This window comes from Dreissena polymorpha, chromosome 4 (assembly GCF_020536995.1).
Source record: "Dreissena polymorpha isolate Duluth1 chromosome 4, UMN_Dpol_1.0, whole genome shotgun sequence".
Classification (NCBI taxonomy): domain Eukaryota; kingdom Metazoa; phylum Mollusca; class Bivalvia; order Myida; family Dreissenidae; genus Dreissena; species Dreissena polymorpha.
This window is the reverse complement of record NC_068358.1, coordinates 56,421,224-56,444,417: the sequence shown is the minus strand read 5'-3', so window position 1 is coordinate 56,444,417 and position 23,194 is coordinate 56,421,224. Positions and strand designations below refer to the sequence as shown.

General features: G+C 35.7%; 1 protein-coding gene and 3 non-coding genes across 11 annotated transcripts in view; 1 reads left to right on the top strand and 3 right to left on the bottom strand.

Moving 5' to 3' along the window:
• Nucleotides 1-23,194, bottom strand: part of LOC127878913 (uncharacterized) — a 134,738-nt gene that overhangs the window by 22,474 nt on the left and 89,070 nt on the right. For all 8 annotated transcript variants that reach the window (XM_052425455.1, XM_052425453.1, XM_052425459.1 and 5 more), the window contains 5 exons: nucleotides 21,047-21,140; nucleotides 20,612-20,686; nucleotides 4,596-4,648; nucleotides 1,986-2,076; nucleotides 1,192-1,326 (listed from right to left, as the gene is read on the bottom strand). In XM_052425455.1, the coding sequence (XP_052281415.1) occupies nucleotides 1,192-1,326; nucleotides 1,986-2,076; nucleotides 4,596-4,648; nucleotides 20,612-20,686; nucleotides 21,047-21,140 (448 nt within the window). The remainder of the gene's footprint in view (nucleotides 1-1,191; nucleotides 1,327-1,985; nucleotides 2,077-4,595; nucleotides 4,649-20,611; nucleotides 20,687-21,046; nucleotides 21,141-23,194) is intronic.
• Nucleotides 2,628-2,699, bottom strand: Trnat-cgu (transfer RNA threonine (anticodon CGU)). Its single transcript has one exon. It is a non-coding gene; the product is annotated as a tRNA-Thr (tRNA).
• Nucleotides 22,722-22,793, bottom strand: Trnat-ugu (transfer RNA threonine (anticodon UGU)). Its single transcript has one exon. It is a non-coding gene; the product is annotated as a tRNA-Thr (tRNA).
• On the top strand, nucleotides 22,940-23,012 carry Trnat-ugu (transfer RNA threonine (anticodon UGU)). The gene has a single exon. It is a non-coding gene; the product is annotated as a tRNA-Thr (tRNA).

Below are 23,194 nucleotides of genomic sequence, written 5' to 3'. Positions count from 1 at the left end.
CTTGAGGAGGTATTTTGAAAACAAATTCTAACAAAGTCATAATTTATTTGTTATATTTAATCTTTGACCTTCAATTATGACCTTGACCATTTACCTAGGGACCACTCCACCTCAGTTTACTTGTAGCTTCTCTCAAGTTATTTGAAAAGTTCTATCTATGCCAATGTGACTGTTTTAACCTTTGACCTAGACTTGAGATCTTGACCAAGGAGCTGGGTCATGCTCCAAACAATACTTCAAGGGGCTGATTTATTACATTTCATCTTTGAACATAAACTGGTACCTTGACCTTGAGAGAGGATCTGGTCCTTGAGCATGAAACTCAATATTATTATGTTCCTTGTAAGTTATTTAGAATATCCATCTCTCCTGGACAGAGTTATAACCTTGAAAGCAGGTTTTTTGTGTGAGGCAAAGGATGATTTTACACAATGCAAAGGATGATTTTGTTACATCGAACCTTTGACACTGTATTGTGATATTAACCTATAACATAAAAGTCTTGGTTCATGTGCATACCAGTGTTTCTTTAAATTTCACCAATTTTGCCACTTTGGACCAAGTTGCACAGTGATCCAGACAAATTCTGATCCATCTGTCTTCAAACCTGATTGTCTTGAGGTTCCCATAAACAGCTTTTGTTCAAAAATTGTATCAAAACTACACAGAAGCACATTTGTTAGCAACTGACAAAAAAACTTCACAAACAATTACAAAATGTATTTTGTATATAACAGGACACACAACACTTAATGACCAGCAGTTTCTTACATGCAGCGAATACGGCCAAGATATAAACATTGGTAGAAAAGCCTTATATCAAAACAATTGGCTGAAACAAATGTAGGCCAAATCCAGCACACAAAAAAACAAGTTGACAAAACTTTTGAATAACTTCATTTTATTTTTTTTGTACATGGGGCCAGCATAATTTTAAGGTTGTAGGTTGTCCATACAACTGTTATACTTTTTGAATTGCATATTACTACTTACGAATTCTAATTCACCTTATTTCGATAAGTTTTGTTATTTTTACAACTGACAACAGTTAGTTGTTAATTTTTGAATGCACTCCTTAATAAAAGTTTCTGAAAAAGTAAGATTCAGGGTTTGCAGGGAAATGCAATTCCTACTTTCTGGTACCTGCCAGGGCTTGGATAAGGGGATAAAAATGCAAATCCAATAACTTACATAGAGACTGAGGGCCAAGGCAAAGCTGCTGACGGCATCCTCAAATTTCTTGGCCTTCATCTGGGTCTTGCCTAGCAGCATGTACATAGACGGCTTCGGGTTGGAGCGAGTGGACGTCATCAGGGCATCCACGGCCTGAAAAATGAGATTCATCAATTGGAAAATGCAATATTTAAAAAAGTGAGATTTGGGATGTCAGTCTCAAAAAATATATTCAGTGCAGAGATTAGGCTCCTTTTAATTATTATAAAAAAATATACCAGATGAATATGAATTTCATGCAAACCATTTATTTATTTATTTAAGTCAGTTTAAGGTAATTAGGTAATATATAATTTCTGACTGCATGATACACAGAAACACACCACCAGACAATCTTGGTCAGTCACACATGAACAATCTATATGAAGGATCTTTTGATCGTGAAGTAGCTTCACTAAGATATGAGAGCTTTACCGCATACATTTCATATAAGAATTATCTTACCAAAAACATTTCATGTAAGAGTTATCTTGCTTCATCCATTTCACAAAACAATTGAGTATTGCTCCGTGAAAAGTTTTATATGCATGTGCAGAAAGTGTCATCCCAGCTAAGCCTGTGAAGTTGGCACAGGCTAATCAGTGACAATACTTCCAATGGTATTGATTTTTTTTTTTAAGGAAGTCCCTTCTAATCAAACACCCAGTTCAGGAGAAAAGTGTTGCCCCTGCGGACTTCACAGTCTGATCTTGGACAACACTACGCAAATGCATTTAACCCTCTTTTAAGAAAGCGCCACTCAGTTGCCTTACCTTGTCGTAGTTCTTCAAGAATGAGTGGACCACGGCTTGTTGGGTGGGACGCTGTCCCATTGAGGAATTGCTGCTGATCTCTGAGGCATGTCTGAAACAAGGTAAATGATTGGATCCGTTAATTTAGTTTTATTCCATCTAAATTCACAGGATTATAAATCAAGAAATTCGAGAATAGGTTTCCCTGGTAGAACCATTAATTGGTGTATTTTTAAACAATTTGACAATGTTCTCAGATTTGAAATCAAACACAGGACCTGCCAGACACAAAGCAAACACCCTATCCACTGAATTATTGACAGCTTTAAAACAATACCTCCTCAGTTTTATTAAAGACATAGACAAGAAACAGAAGTCTTTATGTCAGAATTGCAAACAATTGTTCTAAATATTCATTTTCAAATAAATTGTAAAACAATGCAATTTTGCAATGTACAACATTGTCTATCATCAACACTGAATTGTCTAAAACCATAAATCTTTCACAAAATACTAATCAGATTTTAAGGACGCAATGCTGAACTATTTTTCATAAAATGGATAAAAGTAAAAGCATAAATTTAACCAGAAAGTGGTTCATTTTTCTTTACTGATACAAAATATTAATATTCATGCAACATTGGAAACTGTTAAAAAATTTAGTGCCTCCAGTGAGGTTTGAACTCACGACCCCTGGTTTACGAGACCAGTGCTCTACCACTGAGCTATAGAGGCTTTATATTAGATAAGACTTCCTTAAATTTTGAGCTTGGCTTTATATATGTAATACATGGATTAAAATTACAAGCTATACTAGTTAACTACACAACACAAGATTCATCAACTCAGAGCCTCCATAGCTCAGTGGTTAGAGCACTCATGGTCTTGTTTTTTTGTGAGTACGATCCTCACTGGGGGCTGGCATATTTCATTATTTAATCTGCTTTCTTATTGTATATTTCATTTTATTTTTATCTATAAAATGTAATTATTTTGATAGACCAAAAGCTTAGTTTGCTTTTTCTACTATGATTGCTAATGGGTGATTTTATTCAAGCTAATATTTTCCCAACAATTATCTTTCAATTTTAAATATCCATATATTGCATTTAAAACAGAACACATGTGGCTTACTTGACAAAAAGAATCAAAATACCGTAAATCAACGATAATACGCACTTTTTTACCTGCCGATTTTTCTTCAGGTAGGGGGTGCGTATAATATACGTGTTTAGAGCAGAAAAAAAAATTTCCAGTGCAAATTTTCATCTTAATCGCTGTTATTCACTTTGCGGCAGCCATTTTGAACTACACCATTACATCAAAGGGGTGCAACAGGGCTGGCGTTGTCGTTCGCCATTTGAGTCATTTGCGAAAATATTGAGAATTATAGCTCAATAAAAATCTTATTTGTGAAAATGCGAAAATCTAGTAAAATTTCATTGAAAACATCCACCATTTATAGCGGACTAGTTTTCTATATCTGTCTCTTTGTTTTAATGAAAGTGTTCGCAATTCGAACAGTAAACAAAACCCAGTCTGTACCTGATTATGAGACGTCGCTTGACCTTATTGTTATTGAAGTGCGCATGGTATCTGGCCAATCAACATTGAGCTTGCTTACACATGAAATGACGTCGTTGAAACGTGAGAACGGGAGGAGCTATCGGATAATATTGGGTCATTAATGTGCAGACACTGTATACTTTGAATACTCATTTAATATCGTCGTCTGCCTACAAAATAGCGACTGGACGCTAAGTCGTATAAAGAGATTAGTAAATGAAAAAAAACAACTGACAATACCTGTAAATAAATATTCCTTAGCTGACCACTATTTATCTTTCTACCGCATATTTACCATATCTGAAGTAAAGAGTGGTAATTAAATAATTAGTTTTATGATGCAAATAGAGTCTATTACACCTGTCTGCCGATTGCCGAATTAAATTAAAAGGTGACAATTAATTAATTTGTTTTTTACTCCCAAACTAGCCTTAATGACAGCAGCGTATTTTAATTAAAGAGATCATGAAAAACAGGAGCGGTTAAATTGTATTTTAAGTTATATTAAAGTATCGAGTTTGTAACACTTCAGAAAAGTAATTCATCTAGAATAACTATAAAAACGGAAGTAACCATTTTGTCTTCTTATTACTTTATTATTATTATAATTATTATCGTCCCCAATATTGTCAAATTGAATTAAATGTGAAAACAAAAAACAGCGTCTCTGCTTCTTTCTTTTGTAATTATGACTGCTTGACCCGGATGTCAGCAAGGGGCCTGTGTGTTATCGGTAACAATCAATGGTAATATAAACAATAGACAGATATATTTATTATGCAACTGTCATAACAACAGCACTAAAACACATCCCGATCAATATTCCGGGTTATTACTGTGAAACCGATAGTTGACAAAAACCAAATTGATTTGCTATTTTCACAACACAAAAATATATTGACACATTTTTTCGGAAATGGCCGATTTCGGACACTGATTCTTTTAGTGCGTATCTTACTCGGATTTTCAATTTTTACCGATAATTTTTTACCAAACTCAGGGGTGCGTATTATGCACGAGGGCATATTATATTCGTGGATTTACGGTAATACACAAGGGACTTACTTCACACAGAAAGCTGCAAGGTCAAGGTTACCCAGCTCTAGCAGTAACTGGCCCTGAAATAGATCAAGGAAAGCAACTCCTAAATATTGGAATTAAAAGGGCAATAACCCTCATAAATGTTTAATTGTATTGCAGGATTATATAAAAAATTGTAGCTGAGGAGTTATTTTGTTAACACTCAAAAATTGAATTCCATCATCATGATCCAAAAAAAAAAATCACTGAATAGTAGTCACACCATTTGTCCAGCTAGATTTACATTTACAGTGGAACCCCTTTTAACCGGACAACCCCGGGACCGAGAAGAAATTCTGGTTTAGAGAGGATTCTGGTTTAGAGGGGAAATTGACACATCCACCCATTAGACGCTTTAAAGTCACTAAGTCCAAGTGCCTTAGCAAAGCTCAGTGCCTTTTCCTGCATGATCGGACCAGAGATAGGCAATGACTTAATAGCCCTATCAATACAGAACCAGTCCCATACAAGTTTGCTGATCTTTTCAAATTTCATCTCATTGTTAAACCGACTTTTGTTGGGTGAAGAGTTGTTTTCCCAATTAGACATGTACACAGACTTTTCGCACAATATTCTTGATTGTCGACTTTCCTTCCCCATATTTCTCAGACAGCATCTTGAGAGTAGGTTAAGGCAACATCTGTGACTCTTTGATCAGTTTGATTGAGTCTTCTAGAGACAATGCCACCTCCCCTTAGATGGAAGTTCAGACATTTTTAGTCTTATTTATCTTAATTGCCAATTTCAAAATCTAAATGAATGTTTAAATGCAACTGCTTGAAGAACTCTGCAAATCACCATTTTATATGACACTTAATAAGCAATTTAAATAAACAAGTCAAAATAAATAGCATTAAGCTTATGGTATTAAAATATAGTACGGCTTTCTACATCAAAACAAAACACACTGAAGAACCTTATGTTTGTAATCAGTAATTATTATCAGTATTATCACTTCTATTGATTGATATGTACATCACAGGCCAAGTCTCTTTAAATTGTTTTGCGGTTTTTACAGTTTGCAAAATGTTTGACCACCTTTATTAATTTCTTATTAATTTCCCAAAAATGGGGATTTACAATTTGTCCAGTTTAAAGAGGATTCCTGTATAGAAAGGATCCGGTTTAGTGCTTCTACTGTACACACACTCATGCATCTTTCAGCTTACAAAACACTTATGGCAAAATTGACATTTATTAATTTAATCCAATTACAGAACAAGATAAGTATTGATGCAAAGCATCAAAGGGCGTCAGGAATTTCAGTGTAAAAGGCACTCAATGAAGTTACATGGAACAATTTTTTTGTACTGTAAATATTAATATATTGGTCAATTATTTTAAGCAAAATAGAAAAAGATACTGTTATAACCATTATCTATGATTTTGTGTTATAACCCCCAAATAACCATTGTTTATGATGTTGTGTTATAACCCCCAAATAAACATTATCTAGGATTTTGTGTTGTAACTCCCAAATATTTCATAGTTCATTTTATTTACATTGGTTTCCTTTTTTTACTGGTATCAGTGTGCAGTTTTCATTAATGGAACAGAACTGTGTAGGTTTTAAAAAATCTGCTTCATCTAATGTAAGCCTAATTTCTTATTTTACTCAACTTCAAGGGGAGATGATTCTGAACTTATTCTTACGTTGCTCATTTACGATAGGGGTTGAGTACTCATTATTATGAAAACACTGTAAAAGTTTGAAAAAAAAACAAGATGCGTTTGTGAAACACAATGTCCCCCTATATGATGTTTGACTTTGAAGGATGACCTTGACCTTGTGAAGGATGACCTTGACCTTGACCTTTCACCACTCAAAATGTGCAGCTCCATGAGATACACATGCATGCCAAATATCAAGTTGCTATATTCAATATTGCAAAAGTATTCATAAAATAAGCGATTTGGGCCACATATATTTGACCTCTGACCTTGAAGGATGACCTTGACCTTTCACCACTCAAAATGTGCAGCTCCATGAGATGCACATGCATGCCAAATATCAAGTTGCTATCTTCAATATTGCAAAAGTATTTATAAAATAAGCGATTTGGGCCACATATATTTGACCTCTGACCTTGAAGGATGATCTTGACCTTGACCTTTCACCACTCAAAATGTGCAGCTCCATAAAATACACATGCATGCCAAATATCAAGTTGCTATCTTCAATATTGCAAAAGTATTCATAAAATGAGCGATTTTGGCCATATATATTTGACCTCTGACCTTGAAGGATGACCTTGACCTTTCACCACTCAAAATGTGCAGCTTCATGAGATACATATGCATGCCAAATATGAAGTTGCTATCTTCAATATAGCAAAAGTTATTGCAAAATGTTAAAGTTGGCGCAAACAGACAGACCAACAGACAGACCAACAGACCAACAGACAGGGCAAAAACAATATGTCCCCCACTATTATAGTGGGGGACATAAAAATGAATGAACTGTAAATTGTATAAAGAAGCTGCATTTCACAATACTTTGAAATTCAGTAAAAGATCATAATAGATTTATTGCTCCGATATTCATCATTTTCAAAAGGGTTGAGTAATACTGATATAAAAACACTTAACAAGTTTGGAAAGATTCAGACGAAAGTTGTGAAATCTTTAAAACAAGTTGAAATGGTTTATTTTGTCAAATTTAATATAAAACAAGATGTGTTTGTGAAACACAATGTCCCCATATATGATGTTTGACCTTGTAGGATGACCTTGACATTGTGAAGGATGACCCTGATCTTGACCTTTCACCACTTAAAATGTGCAGCTCCATGAGATACACATGCATGCCAAATATCAAGTTGCTATCTTCAATATTGCAAAAGTATTTATAAAATAAGCGATTTGGGCCACATATATTTGACCTCTGACCTTGAAGGATGACCTTGACCTTGACCTTTTACCACTCAAAATGTGCAGCTCCATGAGATGCACATGCATGCCAAAAATCAAGTTGCTATCTTCAATATTGCAAAAGTATTTATAAAATAAGCGATTTGGGCCACATATATTTGACCTCTGACCTTGAAGGATGACCTTGACCTTGACCTTTCACCACTCAAAATGTGCAGCTCCAAGAGATACACATGCATGCCAAATATCAAGTTGCTATCTTCAATATTGCAAAAGTATTCATAAAATGAGCGATTTTGGCCACATATATTTGACCTCTGACCTTGAAGGATGACCTTGACCTTGACCTTTCACCACTCAAAATGTGCAGCTTCATAAGATACACATGCATGCCAATTATGAAGTTGCTAGCTTCAATATAGCAAAAGTTATTGCAAAATGTTAAAGTTGGCGCAAACAGACAGACCAACAGACCAACAGACAGGGCAAAAACAATATGTCCCCCACTACTATAGTGGGGGACATAAAAATTCTGGACTTATTGTCCCGATGTTTCTCATTTTAAATGAGGTAAAAATGCTCATTGATATGAAGACACTGTAAGTTTGGAAAGAATCTGATGAAAAATGTTAACATAATCACCTATCCAAGCAGTTTTTCACTTTTATTTTTAAATTCAAAGAGACATAATTCTGGACTTATGGTCTGATATTGCTCATTAAAGTTTGGGTTGGGTCCTCATTGATAACAAGGGCTGTTTGTAAAACATGCATGCCCCCCATATTGGGCTGTCAGTTGTAGTGGCAGCCATTGTGTGAATACGTTTTTGTCACTGTGACCTTGACCTTTCATGATCCTTGGTGAAAGCAGTCTTGAGTTATCATCTGGAAGCCATTTTACTATTTTGAGTCACTGTGACTCTGACGTTTGACCTAGTGACCTGAAAATCAATAGGGGTCATCTGCCAGTCATGATCCTAGGCATAAGAATTCTTGAGTTATCATCCAGAAACCATTTTACTATTTCGAGTCACTGTGACCTTGACCTTTGACCTAGTGACCTGAAAATCAATAGGGGTTATCTGTCAGTCATGATCAATGTACTTATGAAGTTTCATGATCCTAGGTCTTAGCGTTCTTAAGTTATCTTCCGGAAACCATCTGGTGGACGGACCGACGGACTGAACGACATGTGCAAAACAATATACCCCCTCTTCTTCGAAGGGGGACATAAATATATGTTCCCCCATGTCTTACTGCAAAGGTTGTGGGCCATTCAGATGCAAAATTTTACAACCAAAGGGGAATTTGTTTTTATCAATGCAATTACATGTTAATTTTCTAATTTGCAATAAAACAATAACCAACTACTTTGCTTCAAATGCTAAATTAGCTTATGCTTCAACTTGGTTGAATGCAAAATTGCTGGGATTTTAATTTAATTAATTAATTAAATTTAAATGCCTCTAGCCTTTGTCCAAATTCATTTTTACAATATAAAAACTATATACCTTTTGAGAAGGGGGATAGCTGGACTTTATCACCCCAAATAAGCTAAATTGCTGAAATATCAACAACCTTTTACAGGTTTCCTTGAATGTAAGACAAGTCAAATGTCTTGGCTACAAACAATATTGTAATCACTCATGCTCTTGACTAAAGCAGCAGAACAGTGAATATTAACATAATTATGATAAAGCTTCAGGCTAGACTCTTAACCACAATTTATTAAGTTATTAAATAACTTGAGGTAGACCTGACAAGTCTCATATATAAATGGCAGGTTGCCATGATACACACTTTCATACTGATTTATTTAAATGTTTGTGCATGAAAAGTTCAAGTAAGAAATAAAACATGCATGCCCCCCCATATGGGCTGTCCGTTGTAGTGGCAGCCATTGTGTGAATACGTTTTTTGTCACTGTGACCTTGACCTTTGACCTAGTGACTTGAAAATCTGTAGGGGTCATCTGCGAGTCATGATCAATGTACCTATGAAGTTTCATGATCCTAGGCGTAAGCATTCTTGAGTTATCATCCGGAAACCATTAAACTATTTCGGGTCACCGTGACCTTGACCTTTTACCTAGTGACCTCAAAATCAATAGGGGTCATCTGCGAGTCATGATCAATTTACAAATGAAGTTTCATGATCCTAGGCATATGCGTTCTTGAGTTATCATCCGAAAACCATTTTACTATTTCGGGACACCGTGACCTTGACCTTTGACCTAGTGACCTCAAAATCAATAGGGGTCATCAACGAGTCATGATAAATCTACCTATGAAGTTTCATGATCCTAGGAGTATGCGTTCTTGAGTTATCATCCGAAAATCATTTTACTATTTTGGGTCACCGTGACCTTGAACTTTGACCTAGTGACCTAAAAATCAATAGGGGTCATCTGCGAGTCATGATCAATCTACCTATGAAGTTTCATGATCCTTGGCGTTTGCGTTCTTGAGTTATCATCCGAAAACCATTTTACTATTTTAGGTCACTGTGACCTTGACCTTTGACCTAGTGACCTCAAAATCAATAGAGGTCATCTGCAAGTCATGATCTATCTAACTATGAAGTTTCATGATCCTAGGCGTATGCGTTCTTGAGTTATCATCCGGAAACCATTTTACTATTTTGGGTCACTGTGACCTTGACCTTTGACCTAGTGACCTCAAAATCAATAGGGGTCATCTGCGAGTCATGATCAATGAAGTTTCATGATCCTAGGCCTAAGCGTTCTTGAGTTATCATCCGGAAACCATTTTACTATTTCGGGTCACCGTGACCTTGACCTTGTGAACTCAAAATCAATAGGGGTCATCTGTGAGTCATGATCAATGTACCTATGAAGATTCATGATCCAAGGCCCAAGAGTTCTTGAGTTATCATCCGGAAACCACCTGGTGGACGAACCGACAAACCGACAGACCGACCGACAGACAGACCGACCGAACGAACGACATGTGCAAAGCAATATACCCCCTCTTCTTCGAAGAAGGGCATATAAAAACCTGTGAAAGTTTGGGAACAATCAGATGAAAATTGTGGACTTCGAAAGAGGATTTCAAAATTTCTCAAATTCTAAGGAAGATAACTATGGACGTAATGGTTGGATAATTCTAAAGGGCCCATACCACCTGGATAGTAATACATGTCGCGCTTCGCACTCTATATGTGGTTCTTAAAAAAAAAACTTCAAGGAGTGCTTGATTCTAGGAAAACGGGTTGCTGGGACACAGCTCCTCCTTGATAAGCAGCTGCTTCCTTTATGGCAACTCATTGTTACAATCGATAATACGTGTCGCGCTTCGCGCTCTATAAGAGGTAGGGATAGTACATAGGGCCTACATTAGACAACCATAAAAATACATGGATAATAGATGTGTTGTTTGCATTTATTTGTTAATATAAAAACACGTGTATTTTTTATAAGATATTTAAGTGATGTAAGAAATTTTTATTAACATTGTTGTCACCACGTTTCATCCATTAATTTTAACAAATATGTCCAATTGAAGTAAAATGGATTTTAAAATGTCTACATAAAATAAAGCTTTATTATACATGTATTTATTAACCTGACTGAAAAAATTATCAGACGCCGAACTGTTCCGTTCGTTCCGGAAGCCGGGATTGAACCGGGGGCCTTTAGATGACTGTTGCGTAAACAACTTCAGTCTAAAGCTCTCCCAACTGAGCTATTACAGTTGATATTCACTTATGTACTGCTATTTGGTGAAGTTGTGTATAGCAATCGTTATTATATGTCTATTAATAAACTAATACATTGTACAATTTCGTACCACTACGCCTTCCAATAAACTTTCTTGCGCAATAGGTCGTCAAATATCGTAATACATTGATTCTCCACTAATTAAGCAAACTAGAAAAAACACAAAATAAATATATTTTGATTATGTTTTGTTTTTATACAAAACATCAATTGTTTTTTTCATACAAAACCAGAAAGTTTCGGGTATTTGCCCAGTCCCTGTGATCTTTCCCCTGTGATCAGTTGTGGATCAGTTATTAATTAAAACAATTAGCTTTGCATTATTGGCAATAAATGTTGTAATAAATTTAATAGGCACAAATGCAGTACTTATTTACACTAATTTACACACAAAATATCACCACTATGCAAGCTATTCTTAAAACAAAAATATATACATTGATCCGGAAAATAACTCCTCCTCCCATAAGCAAAAAAAAAATGCATTATATACTAGTCGCCGCCCTCCAGGGCCACGCCAATCATTAAACAAGAGGGTCATGATGGCCCTGTATCGCTCCACTGCTGAAAAAAGGCTGAAAAAATATTCTCGCCATGTGCAAATACTTTAATATAGGCCCTATTTAAGCACATGACTGTACACTTTTGTGACCCCTGGGCTGGGTCAAATTTAACCCCAGGGGCATAATTTGAGCAAACTTTGTAGAGGACTACTATATCTCACTAAATACAAAATGTGGTAGCCCTAGGTCCTAGAGTTAAGGACAAGAATATTTTTAAAGTTTTCACAAAATAAGCAAGATATACCGTAATTACTCTATGTTTTCGGACACTTAAAAATATTTAAAAAAAATTGTGTCTGAAAAATAAGATACAAAAAATATTCACAAAATACAAGTGTCCGAATACTTAGAGGCGAAAATTGAAGTGTCAGAAAATAGCGTCAATTGTATCAACGACTACCGGTAATAGCAAGCGCTTGTAAAAAACTATGCAGTATAGTATAAAATACAGTTATTATGTTTGCACTGCATTTTGAATAATTTCAAATGCTTAATTTATTTGACAGAAAGTTACTACTAGGTTGTACTTTGATCAACAAGTTCAAAGATGAGCATGTGATGTACCGATACTCGCTAGTAAGAACCTGTAATTAACGCAATAAAAAAATCAAACTATGAATTCTTTGCTTGTTCATTTCCGATAGTTGTTGTCTAACACCTTCCGATGTTCGTAAACTTGCAATAGGGTGCATCACACTTTGAAGCGTTTATTATTTGTCACAGTTATTTTACTGAGAAGGGGTAGTACCATTGCGGAAAATAATTGAACTGTTAATTGGCCTTAACCTTGGTAATTGTCATAACGCTTATGCTATCGGACGAAACCATTTACAAGGTTATTTACCCAATAACGCAAATGTAATGGTCCATTGCCCTCAGGCATGTTATATGATATTAATCTGGTTGTAAAACCCCATGATCGAAGTGTCATTAGATATCGAAAACAGGACCGAAATTTGGTAAAATAGCGCTGTAAAATATACTGTCTGAAAACTTAGAGACATTAATTATGGACAAAAACTCATGTGTCCGAAAATTAAGAGTCACGAAAAACAATTATGTTTGCTAAAAAAAGGGGTGTCCGAAAACTTAGAGTGTCCGAAAACATAGAGTAATTACGGTAAGCGTATATAATGTTCAATTTTGTGACCCGCGGGTCAGGGTCAAATTTTACCTAAAAGGCACATTTGAACAAACTTGGTAGAGGACTATAAGATGTAACTGCATACCAAATTTGGTAGCCATAGTCCGAATGGTTTTCGACAAGAAGATTTTTTAAAGATTTCACAAAATAGGCGCTTTATTGGTGTTGATTCAATTTTGCCCCCCCCCCCCCAGGCCCAATGGTTATGGACAAGAAGATTTTTAAAGTATTCACAAAATAGGCACTATATAACATATAATTTATTTTGTGGCCCCAGGGCAGGGTGATTTGACCCCTGGGGCATAATTAAAACAAACTAAGTAGATGACTATACAATGTCACTACATATCAAATTGTGTAGCCCTAGGCCTAATGGTTATGGACAAGAATTTTTTTAAGTTGTCACAAAATAGGCATTATATAAGCATATGTTGAATTTTGTGACCCCCCAGGGCAGGGTCAAATTTGACCCCAGGGGCATAATTTGAACAAACTTGGAAGAGAACTACAAGGTGTCACTACAAACCAAATTTGATAGCCCTAGGCCCGATGGTTATGGACAAGAAGATTTTTAAAGTTTTCACAAAATAGGCCTTATATAAACATATGTTCAATTTTGTGACCCCCCGGGGCAGGGTCAAATTTGACCCCAGGGGCATAATTTGAACAAACTTGGTAGAGAACTACAAGATGTCACTACAGGGGTTTTTTTTACTAAGAAAGTGACGCCGATATTCGGCGTCTTCCCCTACCAGAATTTTTCCCCTAAAAATACCATTTCCCCTCCAAAAATATAATTTTTCATCAAAATATAATATTTTACCCTCAAAGAAATGTTTTTTTTTCTTTGGTAAGTCGACACTTATCCAATTTGTACCATGTACAACGATCTCGCTCTCTCTCTCACTCTCTCTCTCTCCCGACGAACACTCAAATCTGGGAATCCCAGTGATTCTATATATATGTCTTAAATTACGTCATGGAAACCGGGCAACTAATCGTATTAATCATGTGACTATTTTACTGGATTCCGGTCTTGCGCGAGAAGGGTGTTTCGTCAATTAGTTACGGGAAACCAGTCGAATTTTCATCCAGGTTATGTGAAAGCCAAGACATAAACGTTAAAACAGAAAAAAGTCTCACAATTGGCGTTCATACACGAACAAAATAAAACGTTCGGACTGGGAAAATATTTATTGTGTTGACGCATTTTTTAAGAATGAATCATCAAAAACCGTTGAAACTCAGCAGGATTTGGAGGTACATGTAATCAACATCAATTAATACTGTCGGATTATTGTGAAAGTGAAAGTAGACAATCGGCAGCTGCCGCACCTTTCCCTTCCAATACTGTAGCAGATCTAGATCGTCAACCCATTCATCATGAAATTGAAATCATAATATTGACATCGTTCCCCGGCCCCAGTTGAAAACATTTCCCATTATTAGATCTACACCTGCAACTTTATTTAGGACTTTGACTTTAATATCATACTTGTTCATGTGTTTAAGAACAAAAAGGTCAGAAACATGCCTCTTTTTTTTTTAAAAACCTGAAGTCTGTAGGTGAGTTATAGACATTGAAATGAACAGTTTTTATTTTTCCCCAAATATGTCTCTTTCGCGCTCGATTTTCCCCTTTTACCCAGCGTCCAGCGTCTTCCCCTTTTTCTACAAAAAAACCCTGCACTACATACCAAATTTGGTAGCCCTAGGCCCAATGTTTATGGACAAGAAGATTTTTTAAGTTTTCACAAAATAGGCTCCATATAAGCTTATGTTTAATTTTGTGACCCCCAGGGCAGGGTCAAATTTGACCCAAGGGGCATAATTTGAACAAACTTGGTAGAGGACTATAAGATGTCACAACATACCAAATTTGGTAGCCCTAGGTCCAATGGTTATGGACAAGAAGATTTTTAAAGTTTTCACAAAATAAGCCCTTTATAAGCATATATTCAATTTGTGACCCCCATGGCAGTTTCAAATTTGACCCCAGGGGTATAATTTGAACAAACTAAGAAGAGAACTATTACATGTCACTACATACCAAATTTGGTAACCCAATGCCGTACGGTTATGGACAAGAATATTTGTAAAGTTTTCCAACAATAGGCCTTATATAAGCATATGTTCAATTTTGTGACCTTTTGGGCAGGGTCAAATTTGACCACAGGGGCATAATTTGCACAAACTTGGTAGAGGACTATAAGATGTCACAACATACCAAATCTGGTAGCCCTAAGCCCAATTGATATGGACAAGAAGATTTTTAAAGTTTTCACAAAATAAGCACTTAACAAGCATATATTCAATTTTGTGACCCCCGGGGCAGTTTCAAATTTGACCCCAGGGGCATAATTTGAATAAACTAAGAAGAGAACTATAACATTTCACTACATACCAAATTTGGTAGCCCTATGCCATACTGTTATGGACAAGAAGATTTTTTAAGTTTTTACAAACAAGAGGGCCATGATGGCCCTGTATCGCTTCACTGTTTTTTACGCAAAAATAGCGTGCAATGCGCATGGGTTGAAATGTACTCAAGCATGTGACTTTCTCTTTCAATCCTTCGTCCCACTGGGCTCTTAAAGTTGGAAAGGTGAGCATTTTTATATAAATTTGGCCCCAGGGGCATAATTTGAACAATCTTGGTAAAGAACTATTAGATGTCACTACATACCAAATTTGGTAGCCCTAAGCCCAATGGTTAGGAACAGGAAGATTTTTAAAGTTTGCACAAAAGGGGCTTTATATAAGCATATGTTCAGTTTTGTGACCCCTGGGCTGGGTTAAATTTGAGCCCAGGGGAATAATTTGAACAAATTTGGTAGAGGACTATTAGATGTCACTACATACCAAATTCGGTAGCCCTAGGCTCTATAATTATGAACAAGAAGATTTTTTAAGTTTGCACAAAATAGGCCTTATTTAAGCATACCGTATTTTACCATGTATAGCGCGCTACCATGTATAACGCGCATGCAATTTTTTAAAGCCAAAATGGAGGAAAAAAAGAATTCAAGACATAAAACCTGAAAATTTGGCCGAAAATGGCCGCCATTCTTATATTGCGCAATCATTAAATCTGAGTTTTTCGGGCGCTTAATTTTTTGTTTTAAAGTAGGGAGCGTTTATACGATCAGGAGCATGGGTTGCAAAGCACTATATTTTCGACAATTTTTAAGATTATTCTCTCGAGAACACCGTTATGTCCTTATTGCCGCTGCGCATGTTTGCGTTAAATTTGAACCACTATTACCTATTCCTCACATTTGAACAGTGTAACATTTTCATTACCTGCCACTCACAACATCGTATGACATCTTCTTCTGCAGACCCGCAACATCTCAATGTCCAATTTTACGCAAATCGTCCGTGGATCCCATTTTATTTTTCATCGAATTAAATATTTCCCCATTAAGAGATGCTCCCCAATAAATCCAGTTTGACCCGGTATTTCGCGCCTTCACTGCGTCTAGTTGATAAGTATTTATAGTAAGACAAACAATACACCCGAACGCTCAATTCCATACAGTTGGCGTTATCCGCGTAAAGCCATTTGACAAATATCATTATTTTGTCTCTATTGAAAGAAAATAAAACGAGTCTATATCTCTATTGTTGGTTTGTAACCTACGTAGTATACTCGCACAGTAGCATATTTATGCAGAGATCGGAAAATCATTGATAAATGTATTCGTCGTTTCAATGCTTAGGGCCTAGTAATTTCGGCAAATCGGAACTCAACTTACGTAAAACACTTGCTCAATTAACCGTTGAACTCCACCTCCGTTCTTTGCAAAAGGTTCGAAGGTGGAGCTTTGCACGTGCTATTATTTAATTGGACGATTGCCATTGAGGAACAAACACACGATTGGTTCGGCATGTTGATTGCTAGACAAAGGAAGCCAATTTTGTCGGCGAGAAAATTGTCGCTTTATTGCTTCAGACAGGAAGCGGCTTTCCTTTGATGACGTCAAACTGTCAATTCACATAGAGTGCAAATTTTCGGAAATGCTAACATTAAACTTTGGATTAAATTATCAAAATAAAGCAAAAGCGAAGTTGAGAAATACTTATTGAAATAATTAGCCTTAGTTCAAATAAGACGTTTTGCGTTGTAAATCAACCAGTTTTCATGACAACGAAAACTTTAACAAACAATACCGCGGCGCACAGGGATCGAAATACCTCGATTTTTTTTAATGAACAATCAATGAAGAAGTGTGAAAACACCAACAAAGACATTTTTTTCATCTTTTAATTTTTGTCAAAACTATTACTACCCCGTTCATTCCTAACCTTTCCCGCTATTTGTTGTTTCGACAACGGACCCTTCAGTCTATAACATTATAGGGTGTAGTTTTTTTGCAATAACAAAAATGGCGGCAATTGTGAAGATTTACGATTACGAAATGGATTTTTTTCAATTTAGCAACCAGGAAAGCGTTGTGTCAATGTATTACGTGCACTGAATTTTTATTTTGAAATTTGAAGGTAAAAAACTGCGCGCTATGCATGGTAAAATACGGTATGTTCATTTTTGTGACCCCCCGGGGCAGGGTAAAAATTTGACCCCAGGGGCATAATTTGAACAAACTCGGTAGAGAACTTTAAGATTTTAATACATACTGATTTGGGTAGAAATAGACCCAATGGTTATGGACAAGCAGATTTTTTAAGTTTTCACAAAATAGGCCCAATATTAGCATGGTGTTCAAGTTTGTGACCCCTTGGGAATGGTCAAATTTAATCCCAGGGGCTTAATTTAAACAAACTTGGGAGAGGACTAGTAGATGTCACTACATAACAAATTTGATAGCCTTATGCAATACGGTTATGGACAAGAAGATTTTTAAAGTTTGCACAAAATAGGCTTTATATAAGCATTTGTTCATTTTTGTAACCCCCGGGCAGGGTCAAATTTGACCCCAGGGATAAAATTTGAACAAATTTGGTAGACGACTATTAGATGTCACTACATACCAAATTTGATAGCCCTAGGCCTGATGGTTATGGACAAGAAGATTTTTAAAGTTTTCACAAAAAAGGCCTTATATAAGCATATGTTCAATTTTGTGACCCCCCGGGGCAGGGTCAAATTTGACTCCAGGTGCATAATTTGAACAAACTTGGTAGAGAACTACAAGGTGTCACTACATACCAAATTTGGTAGCCCTAGGCCCAATGTTTATGGACAAGAAGATGTTTAAAGTTTTCACAAAATAGGCTCCATATAAGCGTATGTTCAATTTTATGACCCCCAGGGCAGGGTAAAATTTGACCCCAGGGGCATAATTTGAACAAACTTGGTAGAGGACTATAAGATGTCACTACATACCAAATTTAGTAGCCCTAGGCCCAATAGTTATGGACAAGAAGATTTTTTAAGTTTTCACAAAATAAGCCCTTTATAAGCATATATTCAATTTGTGACCCCTGGGGCAGTTTCAAATTTGACCCCAGGTGCATAATTTGAACAAACAAAGTAGAGAACTATTACATGTAACTACATACCAAACTTGGTGGCCCTTTGCACTACGGTTATGGACAAGAAGATTTTTAAAGTTTTCCCACAATAGGCCTTATATAAGCATATGTTCAATTTTGTGACCCTTAGGGCAGGGTCAAACTTGACCCCAGGGGCATAATTTGAACAAACTTGGTAGAGGACTATAAGATGTCAATACATACCAAATTTGATAGCTCTAGGCCAAATGGTTATGGACAAGAAGATTTTTTTAAGTTTTCATAAAATAAGCCCTTTATAAGCATATATTCAATTTTGAGACCCCCGGGGCAGTTTCAAATTTGACCCCAGGGGCATAATTTGAAGAAGTTTTATAAGAATTGGACTTGTAGTTTAGGAGAATAAGATGTTTAAAGAAAAAGTTAACGCACAGACGCACACACGGACGCACGCACTACAGACACAGGACCATGACATAAGCCCTGCTGGCCTCTTGCCAGTGGAGCTAAAAAGGCCTTATATAAGCATATGTTCAATTTTGTGACCTTTGGGGCAGGGTCAAACTTGACCCCAGGGGCATAATTTGAACAAACTTGTAAGAGGCCTACAAGATGCCACTACATACCAAATTAAGTAGCCCTAGGCCCAATGGTTATGGTGAAGAAGATTTGTAAAGTTTTCACAAAATAGACCTTATATAAGCATATGTTCAATTTTGTGACCCCCCGGGCAGGGTCAAATTTGACCCCAGGGGCATAATTTGAACAAACTTGGTAGATGACTATTAGATGTCTCTACATACCAAATTAAGTAACCATAGGCCCAATATTTATGGACAAGAAGATTTTGAAAGTTTTCACAAAATAGGCCTTATATAAGCCAATTTTAAATTTTGTGAACCCCAGGACAGGGTCAAATTTGACCCCAGGGGCATAATTTAAACAAAGAAAGAGGTTCACCCAGGAACATTCCTGAGAAATCTCATCAGAATTGGACCAGTAGTTTAGGAGAAGAAGATGCACGGACGGACGGATGCACGCAAGACAGACACAGGACCATGACATATGCCTTTGGCCAGTGGAGTAAAAGTCACAAAATATTTACACATCAAGCTATATATATATATATATATATATATATATATATATATATATATATATATATATATATATATATATATATATATATATATATATATTATATTATAGTAATGTTATGATGAATATACTATAGTACCATAATGATGAACATATTATATATATATAGGTCACCCATATTGACCTTTATAGGTGAATATATTATAGCTCCATTACGAGTGAATATATTATAGTACGGTTATGATGAAAATATTTTAGTACCATTATGATGAATATATTTTAGTATGGTTATGATGAAAATATTTTAGTACCATTATGATGAATATATTATAGTACGGTTATGATGAAAATATTTTAGTACCATTATGATGAATATATTATAGTACGGTTATGATGAAAATATTTTAGTACCATTATGATGAATATATTATAGTATGGTTATGATGAAAATATTTTAGTACCATTATGATGAATATATTATAGTACGGTTATGATGAAAATATTTTAGTACCATTATGATGAATATATTATAGTACGGTTATGATGAAAATATTTTAGTACCATTATGATGAATATATTATAGTACGGTTATGATGAAAATATTTTAGTACCATTATGTTGAATATATTATTGTACGGTTATGATGAAAATATTTTAGTACTATTATGATGAATATATTATAGTACGGTTATAATGAAAATATTTTAGTACCATTATGATGAATATATTATAGTACCATAATGATGAATATATTATAGTAATGTTATGATATATATACTATAGTACCATAATGATGAACATATTATAGTATGGTTATGAGGAATATATTATAGTACTTTAATGATGACTATATAATTTATAGTACCATAAAGATGAATATATTAATTTTGGTATGGATTCAGATTAAACAGATATAAGGACATGCAACTATCTTAAAGTAATTCTGTCATTTATATTGTCAAATGTGCACAATAAAAAATCAAGCATGTATTATGGAAGCCAATCAAGCGGGTAATTAATGCTAATAAAAGGTCACAGGTATCAGATTATTGTTGGTGAGCTTTAGAAGGTCTGTACCAAGTATAGCTGATGTACCAACAAACTGTTCTTACCCGGTACATATAGTAGTGGTGGACATCTGGTCGCAGATGGATAGCTCGGGTGAAATCACGCAGGGCTAACTTCAACTAAAATGACCAAGTACAAGTTAATAAGAATAATTATTATACACAGCATGAAATGTATGTCAGAACTTTCCTTACTATGGACATGGCAGCTTTTTAAAAATCTGACATGCACATACACTGGCCAATCGTGACTGCTATACATGAAGCATATAACATTCCACAAAAATTAATCCTTAAACATTTGCTTACAAGGAGTTTAAATAACTTTGATTTAATGCGGTAACACTAACATTTCCAAGAAATAATTATAGCCTTTAATAATTTGTTACCAACAGCTCTAACAAAAGTTTAATATTGCTTTTTTGTTATCAATTTTTTAGTTAAATATATAATTTCCATAGTTTCAAGTTCAAGTCTCACCTCATGAATCTTGTGGTAGGCCTCACCCCTGCACACATAGGCCCTCACGTATGTTGGGTCTACCTTGATAGCAGAGGTGAAGCGCTTGATGGCTCTAAATCATATAACAGCAAAAGCTCTTAGTTTTAGCTGTATTTGACCAGTAATTCATAAGAGTTTATTCTATGTTAAATTCAAAATAAAGGTTATTGTCCTATGAGAATATAACAGAAAATAATTTCATAAACAAGAGGGCCATGATGGCCCTGAATCGCTCACCTGACTAACCTTGCAACATCAACTTAAATTTTATCAGACCCATATACAATCCCAAGCCAGATTTCATCAATTGATACATTATGACAAAATTTCATTAAGACATGATGAAAACTGTGACCTTTTTCATCTACACAAGGATTTACTAGAATTAGCCCGGTGACCTATTTTTTGACCCCAGATGACCCATATACGATCCAAAATCAGATATCATCAAGATAAACATTCTGACCATATTTCATTATCAGATGAAAACTATGACCTCTATTGTCTACACAAGGTGTTTTTTTTACTTTGACCTAGTGGCCTAGTTTTTGACCCTAGATGACCCAAATTCGATCCTTACCCAGATTTTAACAAGACAAACATTCTGACCATATTTCATTAAGATCTTATGAAAACGGTGACCTCTATTGTATACACAAAGTCTTTCTATTATTTTACCTAGTGACCTAGTTTTTGACCCCAGATGACCCCAATACAATCCCAACCCAGATTTTATCAAAAAAAACATTCTGACCAAGTTTCATAAAGATTGGATGAAAACTGTGGGAGCAGTGGTCTAATGGTAGGACGCTGGCTTAGGGATCGAGAGGTCCCGGTTTCGTATCCCGCCCTGACCACTGGAGTTTCCTTGAGCAAGAAATTGATCCCACATCTGCTCCTCTCCACCCAGGTGTATAAATGGGTACCTGTGAGGGAAATAAGCCAATGTGCCGTGGCTGCATACTGCGCCAAGATGTTAACCGACAACTTATGACCCAGTGATCAGGGACAAAATGTAAAGCGCCTTTGTACGCACATCTCGAGTATGAATAGGGCGCTATATAAATGTGGTATAAAAACACACACACACAAAACAACAAACTGTGACCTCTATTGTCTACACAAGTTTTTTCTATTATTTGACCTAGTGACCTAGTTTTTAACCCCAGATGACCCAAATACAATCCCAACCCATATTTCATCAAGATAAACATTCTGACCAAATTTCATAAGGATTGGATGAAAACTGAGACCTCCACTGTCTACACAAACAAATTGTTGACGGACACACACACACACGCATGCACAACGTACGCCAGACATCACACGGTCACATAAAAAAATCCAAAAGGTACAATGTCTTTTTTCTCTAGAAAACAATGTCAAAATAGTCAATATTTAACATTCAAGTCCTTAACAGGTGCAGAACATAAATATGTGAGCTGGTTTATTACCAAAATTAATTACTTACAATACTAATCCTAAACAAAAGAGATTTAATCACAGTACACTAAATGAGAATACATGTATACGTATGTAGCAAAGAAACATCCAATTCAAAGTTGATAACAGGTTTTTATAACCAGTTCAATTGTTTATGATTACACAAACAATGAATGTTTTAATTTATATGTATTGGGATATATAAAGAAAGTGCCTCCAGTGAGGTTTGAACTCACGACCCCTGGTTTACAAGACCAGTGCTCTACCACTGAGCTATAGAGGCATGCCACCAGACCCTATATGACTAAATTAAATTGACCATCTAAAGCTTTAGCTGTACCTATGACACCTATTGATTTTAGATAACCATGCAGCTGTTGCCGATTTCTTCTTAATAGATTAGGTATGTGTAAACTATGGCAATCAAGTGCCTCCATAGCTCAGTGGTAAGAGCACTGGTCTTGTAAACCAGGGGTCGTGAGTTCGATCCTCACTGGGGGCTGGCAAAGATCCAATCTTAGTTTTTAACATTGAAGCATTATGTATTGAACATATCTATTGAATATTGAAACAATTAGAATATAGACAGAGAATTGAAAGCATAATGGAAACTAGCCGAGGATGGTCTTACTAAAATATTTATACATTGAAGAAATAATATTTGTGAAACTGTTCTAATATTAC